This window comes from Diuraphis noxia, unplaced genomic scaffold (assembly GCF_037042655.1).
Source record: "Diuraphis noxia isolate RWA-SAM2 unplaced genomic scaffold, SU_Dnox_SAM2 contig0002, whole genome shotgun sequence".
In the NCBI taxonomy this organism is placed as follows: domain Eukaryota; kingdom Metazoa; phylum Arthropoda; class Insecta; order Hemiptera; family Aphididae; genus Diuraphis; species Diuraphis noxia.
In genome coordinates, this window is record NW_028301712.1 from 43,641,944 (window position 1) to 43,653,123 (window position 11,180).

At 26.4% G+C, this 11,180-nt stretch overlaps 2 protein-coding genes across 2 annotated transcripts; one reads left to right on the forward strand and one right to left on the reverse strand.

The window, feature by feature from the left end:
- The first annotated feature begins 588 nt into the window (after positions 1-588).
- On the forward strand, positions 589-2,196 carry LOC107163774 (BOS complex subunit TMEM147). Its single transcript, XM_015511350.2, has 4 exons — positions 589-1,047; positions 1,108-1,240; positions 1,330-1,551; positions 1,813-2,196. Exons 1-4 carry the CDS (start codon positions 971-973, stop codon positions 2,077-2,079), a joined length of 699 nt encoding a protein of 232 aa, XP_015366836.1. The 5' UTR covers positions 589-970; the 3' UTR covers positions 2,080-2,196.
- LOC107163773 (DDB1- and CUL4-associated factor 8) lies at positions 2,094-10,445 on the reverse strand. The gene is made up of 12 exons (XM_089219922.1): positions 10,021-10,445; positions 9,781-9,934; positions 8,259-8,460; positions 8,047-8,198; positions 7,742-7,991; positions 7,415-7,665; positions 6,188-6,377; positions 5,785-6,106; positions 5,093-5,223; positions 4,912-5,034; positions 3,588-3,661; positions 2,094-2,294 (listed from the first exon to the last, which is right to left on the reverse strand). Exons 3-11 carry the CDS (start codon positions 8,454-8,456, stop codon positions 3,614-3,616), a joined length of 1,665 nt encoding a protein of 554 aa, XP_089076048.1. The 5' UTR covers positions 8,457-8,460; positions 9,781-9,934; positions 10,021-10,445; the 3' UTR covers positions 2,094-2,294; positions 3,588-3,613.
- Positions 10,446-11,180: the final 735 nt, after the last annotated feature.

The window sequence follows — 11,180 nt, forward strand, 5'->3', positions numbered from 1 at the left end:
CATAAGGAATCTCCAGTAATAAAAATTAATTTTACTTTATATTTTACCTCCGTGTTATATTGTATTTAATATGTACAAATATGCTATATTTATGAAGAATGAGAGACATATTATTGTTATCACTCATTGGTACCCGTTAACATTTTTTTTCAATTTTCATAATCAACATTTAAAATTTTTTAGAATTGTTTTTTTTTTTCTGTTATAGGTTCTAAATAACACAGCTAATTTGCTGATGAAAATTTGGATGGTTAAGTTCCAAACAAATTCATTCTATGTCGAATCCATCTAGTAAAATCTAAAAATTCAACTTTAATAATTCTTTAACATTCAGAAATGCCACAATTGTTAATTGTATTAAAAAATTTATTATCTATTACATAATTTTATTTAATCTGAGGTATAGAATATAGATTAGATTATGGACGTATAGTGCTAAAAAGTAAAAAGATTTTGTCATCAGTGATGTTTATATGTATGCTGTAATTATTATTGCGATGATTTTTTTTCACGTTGGTATCACTGCTGGTACACTGGTATAAATCATGGTTAAATAATATTCTTATCATTTTTCTGACAACTACCCACCCCACAGATATATAAAAATATTTTTAAAAGTATTTTTATATATCTGTGACTTAAACATTTATAGACTCCATAGAATATAGATAATATCTATGTAAAAATTGTAAACACCCATGTCGGTCATGCACATAAGACTCCTAGCGACTATCAATTCATTCAATTCAGTATAGGCGTATAGGCCGTTTAGCACAGAACCGCACTATTATTTTTTATTTAGTTCCGTCTTGGCGTCTTCCACTAGTTCCACTTGATTGGGGGTGACTGCCGAATAGATTTAGTTTTTTTCACTTGTGGTCTGTGATGTATTAAAATTTTTAGATAAACTTCGGTAGTTCGGTGTCTGGGAGTTCCATATTAGCTTGCAAATCTATTGATTTAACTTAAAATGACTTTGTATCATTTTGGTAATTGTGTGACTTTATTGTACGTTCCACACTATTTAACGTACAAATACGCAAATCTGTGAGTAAACAAAATTTTGTGCATCCGCTGCCTGTAATTTTCATTCGCTTTCTTTTTCAGATCTGAATATGGAGCATTTTGGAAGTGCATACAAGGTGGCATTATCTATGCGTTTACCCAACTATGCAAGATGTTAATTTTAGCAACATTCTTTCCGGCCAACGAAGCATCTATAACCACATTGAGTTTATCGGTAATGTTATGCAGTTCTTATCCTTTTTTTTCATACTAATTTTAAATGACTAATAATTGGTGGTCTTTTAACAATATATTTTTTTTTAGAATTTTTTCAAAAGCTCTGTTGATTTAGCAGATATTGCTGGAATATATGTTATATTGCAAAGCATACCTGGCAAAGGGCATGCCAAGGTAATGACTGCTGGCATTGGCTGGGCGGGTGCTGAAATATTGTTGACACGATTTCTACTCTTATGGGTAGGTGCAAGAGGCACTGAATTTGATTGGAAGTATACACAAAAATGCTTAGAGTCTAATATAAATTTGGTGAGAAAATTTAAAGAGTACCTAACTAATAGTTAAAAAGTCTATAGAAATTAAGATTACTACTAAATTAGCAATATTTTTGCTTCCAATGAATCAATACTAGTTTCTTAATATTTAAGTTATATTTTTATATAAATAAGTGTTATTAAGTCTTAATGCTCTTATAAATGATAAACTGCAAAATATATCTTAAGTATAGGTCTTTTTTCAATAAATATGTAAAATGTAAAATATTAATTATAATATATTAATTATTTTTAGATGCATCATATAATGACTGCTGCATTAGTTTGGTTATGGTCCAGACATGACTTAAATAAAATACAATCAAAATGTTCACCATTTGTTGTTGTCAGCATTCTTCTATTACTGTCTGTTTACCGTTCAGTGGTTATAGACTCTCTTGCTGCTTGGCTTTTAATTGATCCCTGGTCTATAATCGCTATCAAAGGAGTTTATACAATTATTCTAGGTTTAATAATGTTAAAATATTATACAAGACTTTCAACATTAATTGGAATGTACTAAAGAGAATTAAAAAATAATTATACAAACAATTTTTATTTGTATCCTTGTAATTATAACATTATATCACATTATTTTACAGTGAGAAAAAACAAAAATAAAAAACATAGACAAAAATAATATAGTATTGGTATTTTTGTATTCATACATAATCCATTAAATACTTGTGAGCATCTGAGTGATGAGCAGCTACGCGGTCTACCAGTCTAGCAATTTATCTGAAATGATATTTAAAAATTCATCAACACAATAAATTAACTATCAATCAGCATTCAGAAATAGTTAATGATACCTAATTTAGGAAAATAAGTAAACAAAAAAGCTTATATGTAATATGTATATTCTATTTAAACATTTTCTTGTATCATAAGTCTATGAATCAAAAGAGGTTAGGTTTAAGTACATGTCATATTTTAGTAATATGCATATTATACAGAAATAATTGTAGTATTATTATTAATCCATAATTAATGTATCTATCATGAGGAAGCATCATAACACTTCTAGGCTCCAGTACATAACAGTCATTTTCTCTTCAATCTCCTCTAGTAATTTCATTTAAAAATTAGATTTTAAATTTAAATTTTACAACAATTTTTATAGTTATTATTTATTATTATGAACAGAGTTTATTTAACTTTTAGCACTAACAAGAATTATAATATAACATAATTAATCTTGAAATATGCACTATAAATTATAATATACCATATAAATACAGAAAATTGCAACAAACAATTTATTATTTAATGTTCAGCGTTCGATATGATACATGGCTAATTCTACTATTTTTATTCATACTTCATAATAATTAACAAATCACAAATTATATAAACTCTAAGCTTTGGTTATTCATAGTTTACTAAAATGTACTAATAATACTATAAAAATGAAATAATAATAATAAATACTTTTACAACCTAAAAAATCCAAAAAATGCACTAACTAAATTTATTTTAGTAATACAAAAAAAAAAAGATTGACCTATGTTAAATTATCAAAAATCTGTGAGCTTTATGCAATAGTTCAATGTGATTATGAACCAGTGTGGCTATTAAGGTAAATCCAACTTTAAGATCATGAAATTACGACGTGGTACTTTTAAAAGAAATAATATTTGTTTTTGTTATATTTCTATAAATAGATCAAAAATGGTAAAGTACATCATAAGTTGTGAAAAATTAAAATAAATTGTACTAGTATGTACTTGAAACACATATTTGAAACTTGAAAAGCATTGAGTCAGGCATTATAAAAAAGAGATGCACTCGTTAAAATCTGAACTCTAATAATTATTATAATTATATAACATAGTATCAAATAAAATATTGAATGACAGAAATTAAAATAAATTATTTTTCAGTTAATATAAATTATTATATTAGGACAAGCTATGATTTTATTCTATATGAACTCATTTTCAATTTTAAAAACTTATAATCCTCTATTTAGTTTTGGATTCACCATAGTTTTTAATACTTATAACAGGTATGCAAATATATGGAACTCACATTCAAATATTGTATGCTCCTATGACCTATATTCTTAGGTAACGTTCTCCATCAATTAAATTTTTAGCGATATTCTAAAAAAAAATATATATATTAATTAACTAATTCTAAATTTAAATTAAAAACTTATTTTTGTCAAAATCTTTTTGTTTGGTTTACATGCAGTCCCATAGCTAAGAGGGTTGGTGTTAAAACTCAACTCTCCTAAATAATATAATCATCACCTATACTATTTATTATATAATATATGTAACCAAAAAATAATTTTAATAACATTTTTCTTAAAAAATAAACATCAAATATATAATGGTTAATTATATTATGAAATTTTGGCTAAATAGTGTTAGCTCTTAAGCTCTATGATATTTGGTCAAATGGGTTTTGACCTTATATGCCATACCTGTAAGAAGAGAACACAAAAAGCTTATGAAACATAAATGAACCTTAGTGTTAGATTATGAAAACTAAAACTAAAACTAAGATATAAGATTTTTAATTAATTAAAAAATGTATGTATATTTATTAAAAACATTATATACAGGGTGCAACAGGAAGATCTGACAATAAATAACTTTTGTTTATATATATATATATATATATAATTTACTAACTTGTGTGCTACATATATAACACATTTTTTATTTTTTAATACTGAAAATAAAAAAAAAAAATTATAAATAGGCCTTATTATATTCATATAGTACCTACTTTTTAAATATAATTTCTTAAATAATATTTTAAAAAGTTAAAATAGTTATTACAACTAAATACTTAACAAAAATAATGAGATTTTAAAAAATGTAAAAAAAACTATTTTTTTTTTCGTGTGACGCTATGTATAGGCACGAAGGCCTAGTTTTGACGCCTATTTGGCAGAATTTCTATTGGGGCACCCGTAGGTTTCTGTCATGCCCCAGAGTGGAGGATGGCGGCACTTGTTCTCCGGACATTGTGACTTGCCTGGAGAAAAATGTCGCCCAATGGTCGAGGATCGAACCCAGTCTGGCTGAGCCACAGCCAACGTGTTAGACCGCTCGGCCACCTTGTCCCCCCAAATTTTTTTTTAAAATAAACTATGTGACTATGTAAATTATGTTTTTACAATCAATATTTTTCTAAAAACCAGATTTACCAACAGGCTGTTTTAAATGTAAAAAAAAATGTATCAGATATATTTTTTTTTTATATTCAGTATTAAAAATGTTATAGTCATGGAAAGAAGCGTTAGTAAAATAAATGATATAAAATATTTAAAAATATTAATTAACAAGTTATTTTCATTTGTCAGATGTTTTGTTACATCCAGTATAAGTCATAAATTTACCAATCTGACCATGTTTTTATTCGGACCTTGAGATACATTTAAAGGTTCCCATATTTTAATAGTTTTATCTAAACCACTAGTTGCCAGGGTTGGTATATGTGGATGTGCTTCTAATACGTTAACCTAATAACAAAAATTATGATAAATAATATAATTTTCAAGGTAAGAACATGTAACTTACACATCCTTTTTTATCAGCACGTTTTCTTTGGACAATAGCTTCAGTTTTTTTATCCCATATAAACATAAATCCACAGTCTGATCCAGATACTACGTAATCACTTCTTGGTCCATAGAAATTAACTCCTTTGACTAGAACCAGAATTAACATTTAGAAATGTATGTACAATAATTATTGAAGCATTTATATAAAAACAGATACTACTAAAATGATAAAAAAGATATGCTTTAAATAAAAGAGACAAATGTTATAAGTATAAAACTAGACTAATACAAATCATCACTTTTTATAAGAAACCATTAAGAGAATGTCAGTACAATAATTTTTTTCTTTTTCAGCCCTACGTACAACATAGATATGCTTGATAAATTCATTGATGTAAAATTACTTATTACAAAAATTATAGAAGATGTTTTTCAGGGTTTTACATATCAGTTGTGTTTTTACTATTATTATTTGATTATAAAAATATTTTTATTTTTTTTTAGGTTTATATAGATATTTAATTGTTTTGAGACAATATTTAGATAAATCGATAAATATCATACCCTCAAAAATATATTTCTATAATGAGTGATTTTACTTTATTGCATGAATGCATTTTTTCCATGTTATACGAGTGCCAGAAAGAAAAAACAGTGTGCCAATACACTCTAAATATAATTTTTACTAAAATAAATAAAATTAAATACCAGTCATTTTATTTATATGGCCACTATAATTGTGTAATACTGAATTTGATCGACCAAGAGCATCAAATAGATAAATGTCATCTTCACTATAAGAAGCTAAAATTTCAGTTCCACAATAACTGTAAACAGCAGATGTAATGTGTCTATAATATGGTTCTGAACTTGAAATCTCCTCCATATCAGAGTCAGAATCAACATGGATATAACTAGAACTATCACTATTATTGTCAACGACATCAACAGCACTATGATCAACGTCACCAACATCAATATTATCATTGCTATTATTAGTACTATTGTCCGTTCTATTATTAGTATCAGTCTGTCAAAAGTTATTTCAAAAATTAAAAATACTAAACATTTTAATTAAAACGTGTTAAGTATAATTGCATAAACTGTTTACTTTTTCTGTTTTAGTATTTTTTAGCTCACGATGGAATAGTTTAACTGGATCCACGGTTAGTTGTCTTTTGTCGTACATTCTGATATATTCATCATCACCATTTACAATAAACTCATATGGCTTCATAGGATTAATGTCAATACCATATAGATGCATACAACTACCACGAACATTTTTGATATGTAGTATACTAAACAATAAAATAATAGACATGTAAATTATATTTTATTTATTATTTAGAAAAACATTATCAGAGTTTAATTTTTTTTTAAATACTGATAAATTATTGTTAATCAATGATTAATAATTGTATTGTTGTGTGTGTGGCTTGGTGAAGTGCGGCCTCACACTCAATCTGTGAAAACGCACTGAGCTTACGTACCAGCTGGAGGCCGCAGTTGATATCTCCTGGATCAGTGACCATCCGGGACTTTTAACAACATATCCTTGCCACACATATGTAAACACATGTTACAAGTGTTACAACCCTATCTATCAACTTATAAACCTACAAACACAATGTATAAAAATAACCCCTACCATATCACCACACACAAAATGGCTTATGGTACCGCATGTTTCTTCTAATAAAATAAATTATATTGTTAAATTTTTAGATTCAAGTAAAAAAAGGCAGAGAGATAAGTACCTCTCAAATGTACTGAGTACAGGGGGTCACTGTATGGGTGTGTTAAATTTGAATTCAATGATAAAAAATCATTGAATAAGTATGAAAAACAATTTTGAGCAAAAAGTCCTATAAAACTAAATATATTTTATGATATTATTGCTATAAATTAATTTATTATTAGTAAATAAAGTAATACATGCATAAGGCGTTGAATTAATTTTTTTTTTAAAGATGCATTTGAAGATTGCATGGGTACTCGTATAAAATAAAATATTTAATTTTTAATAAATATATACTTTAAAAGTTTCAAATATACACAAAAATATTTTTAAATCACAACAAAATTAAGAAGGTAAGATAAAAAAATTGAATAATTTTTATTGCCCTAAAATGTGATGACAGACACATAAAACTACATCGTTGTAAAATCAATAAATTTATAATTCCTCCTATGACATATTTCATACAAGGAAGCAAAAATAAAGATCATAAAATGCTAGAATTTCAAGTATTTTAACATTTTTTTAAGATTTAAAAAAAATGTAGGTATTTTTTAAATTATTAATGATTTAAACAAATTTAAGTATATTTCTTACTTGGTAATTCTTTTATTTTCAGTAATAGGAGATTCACGAATATCAATATTTTTAACGATTCCATCATCTCCACAACTGAGAACTACATATGGTGTTTCATGATGTACACCAACTTGGTTACAAGAGGAATCATGGCGTGCTATTATTTTACTAAATATTTCATCATAATTATCTACATTAGACAACACAACTAAACCATCCCGTCCACTTGATACAATTTGGGTATCTCCTTGTGTTGTGAGAAACTTAGTCTTTAGAAATAATAATTGACAATATATTAACAGAATTTTTTGTCATAAAACATAATAAACTAATAATTTAATTTACTTGAAAAATATTTTGAGTATGTACACTATTGTAATTGAGTAAGCACTTTCCATTAGACCAATTCCATAAACATATTTTAAAGTCATCTGATCCACTAGCTATCATGTCTCCAGTTTTATTAAAGTCAATTGAATTTACACATCCTTGATGGCCTTTTAGCTGCTTACTCAATTTGAGTTTATGTACAGCTACTACTGATTGATAGAAATTATAACCCCACTGAGCACGGTGGTTATACTGGCCAATTTCTCTAAAAATATCTTAATTATTTTATTTTTTTAATAAGACATTTACTTGTAATAAACCTGTTATATAATTCTTTGGGCAGACACCAATGTTTGGACTTTGAAGAATTAATTTTGATTTTTTTAATCTGTTTTTGTTTGATCAATTTTAATATAAATGAACTCCTTGAACTTAGAGATGATTCATCATCTGAACGATTTAAATCTTCTGACTAAAATTAAAAAATTAAAATTAAAATAAAATAAATTATTAATGAACTTTAAAAACTTACATCACTAGATGAAGAATACAATTGATTATCATCAAGAATAATATCACTATCTGAAGAACTATCCGTTTCTAAAAGTGGAGGGCTTTCAACATGAAGATCATAATCAAATCCTTGAGGATAACCCAAATAACGGTTGAAAAAAGGGGACACATTGTTATTGTCACTGTCTGTTGATGAGCTGTATTCAGTGTCAGACATATTTCTATTGACATAATAAATAATGTAAAACAATTTGATATTTGATTAGACATCTGTTAAAATATGCACTTTTTTTACTATGTTAATATTTAATCTGCCATATTAAGTATTTTATTCTCCATTTCCAGATTTTACATTTAAGCTTTGTGTAAATATAGTCAACATAGTAATATAATTAATTACATTGTATACTAATACGAAAAAACCATTACATTGTAAACTACATTCTATACATAAATAAATATTAATAATTGCTTAACAATTATCAACAAAGGGGTGAATCTAAATATTCTAAAAACAAAGGTCCAGTCTTAGTCTTGGAGTTTATAAGCACTAAAAATAACTATATTATATTGGTAACTTCATAAATCTTGAAATATGCACTGTAGTACACCATAAAAATATATAAAATAGCAACATATTTTTTTATACATTAATTATTGTTTGTTACTTATTTAACTCCATAATTTTGTATTTACTTAGATAACTATACATATTATATTGTTAGAAAAAAAAAAATGAACAATTTTAATGAAATTAATTGATCCTCGAAGATCTTTAAATTATTCACAATTATGGATTTAGATAATTAGATGTAACCAGATTACTAATTTTTCTATATAACTTTCCAACTGCCATTTAAGAGATTTTCAATAGTTTTCTATAGTAATAAACAAACTCTAAACAACCCGAGCCCTTCTGATAACCATATGATTGAAACATAGCAAGTTAACCACATAAAAATTATAAAAAACTGGAAACTATCCTTTATAATTTTAGGCATATGATTTGAGGCTATTAAATAATTTAATATCTACAAAATAATAGTATTAAAATATACAATTATGTCTGGATTTAATTATTAACCATGTGCTTGTTACAAGTCGTTACCTATGGTTATATGCAATTTTTTCTCTTTTAAATAACTTTATACTTATTAAAAACTATAATTATTGAATTTATCCACTTCAGACTTGTAAGCACGTCAAATATTCATTTTGTATACCATTTGTTTAATAATCCAATAAATTGTTTTTAAAAAATATTTAAATTTAATTTTCTACAATAACTCTTAACAGTCTTAACATAATACTGATTTAATTTTAAAAATATTTAACTAGATGAAAAGAAAAAATAATAATAACAGGTATCCACAACTTAACACCAGCAGTCATTACTCATAATATTATGATAGAAATGTCACATTTTTTATTAAAAAAACGCCTATTTTAGTGCACAGTATGAAAACAAAGTTAAATAATTTCTAAAGAATATTATTGTAAAATAATAAAATAATATTTGTATAATCAACAATATTACTTACAAAATGATAAATTATAATGAGGGGTACAATTGTAAAAATTGTTATTTGAGGTGAACTCAACTGTGGCATAGGCAATTTGAATTACTCTCAAGACGATATTGTACCACCGCGTACAATTTCTTTCAACAATTATTGAAATCAAAATCATAACACACTGCAAGACACATAATAGGTATAATATATTAGCACATTAGATACACCCCAAAAACTGAATATGTTCAAAATGTAAATCATACATACAGTAGGAAAACATAATATTATGTAGGTATCTACAATCTGCTCACCAATCCTCCAACACCTGCTTAATTAAAGAATTTGATTAGAACTAATTAATCACTTTCAATTCTTTGTTTTATTGTTCTTTGATGGTCAGATTCAGTAATTATTGTTGAGGTCAGTATGCCAACGGACTAAGCTAAGACCGTAGTTTATGGTGTCTTAATCCGTAATTGTTATCAACTTCAAATGCCGCTGAAGTGCTGAATAATTGAATTAAAATTAAAATGTATTAATATTATACTAGTTTGTTGACATTGCGGAAAAAACAGAATGAACTCAATGAACTGAAATTCTGGAAACAAGGACCAAGACCATATTAGTATATTACCATAACTCGGATGACAGGCAAGACTGCAAGAAGTGCAAGAGACAAGTGGCAAGTCAGAGGGAGTAGGGACTGTCAGTCACCACTACTCTCGACTCTCGAGTTCTCCATAAATCTACGGGTGACGTATCACCTAGATCCCTGTCCAACTAGATCCCCATGGTTATCTAGATCCCCTGTGATAACTAGATTCTCACAAGTCAATTAATTCCCCTGTCAACTAAATCCCCTTGGCTATCTAGATCAGCTATATAATATAGCCTTTAAGATCACCAAATTTATATTTCCCGCTAAAGATCAAAATTAGCAAAATTAATTGCATTACATATTATAATTTATTTATAATTCACTATATATAATATTATCCAATATTCATTAATTTTAATGTATACTAAAATTTATAATAAAAATTTATATACATATACAAATATACAATCATGTAAAATTGGATTTTTCAAGTCAAAAATTACAAATAAGTTGTACCTATAATATTATTGTGTAAGTCCAACCTTATCAATAGTATTTAATATGTAACCATAGATATATAATATTAAATATTATTTATTAATATTATATATCTATGTATGTAACTTATATAACATGTAAATAATTTAGAATTGAAGTCATTGTTGCCAATGGCTATAGTTGCCGAGGCTTAATTCAAATAAAAAAAATATTATTGTAATAATATCTTCATCCTAATCACATAGAAAATAGAAATTACAACGATTTACATATTAGTGTACGGCGTGTAGCCAAAGATGGCCATTGACTAGTTAAAAAGTTAAACAAAATT

Excerpts from the sequence above, each read along its gene's own strand:
- LOC107163773 (XM_089219922.1), bottom strand. The coding sequence starts at position 8,456 with ATGTCTGACACTGAATACAGCTCATCAACAGACAGTGACAATAACAAT. Across the intron at positions 5,035-5,092 it reads GTGCTGATAAAAAAGGATGT|GTTAACGTATTAGAAGCACA; the intron begins GTAAGTTACATG and ends TTTTGTTATTAG. Across the intron at positions 3,662-4,911 it reads ATAAAAACATGGTCAGATTG|AATATCGCTAAAAATTTAAT; the intron begins GTAAATTTATGA and ends ATTTTTTTTTAG.
- LOC107163774 (XM_015511350.2), top strand. The coding sequence starts at position 971 with ATGACTTTGTATCATTTTGGTAATTGTGTGACTTTATTGTACGTTCCA. Across the intron at positions 1,048-1,107 it reads ACGTACAAATACGCAAATCT|ATCTGAATATGGAGCATTTT; the intron begins GTGAGTAAACAA and ends TTTCTTTTTCAG. Across the intron at positions 1,241-1,329 it reads TAACCACATTGAGTTTATCG|AATTTTTTCAAAAGCTCTGT; the intron begins GTAATGTTATGC and ends ATTTTTTTTTAG.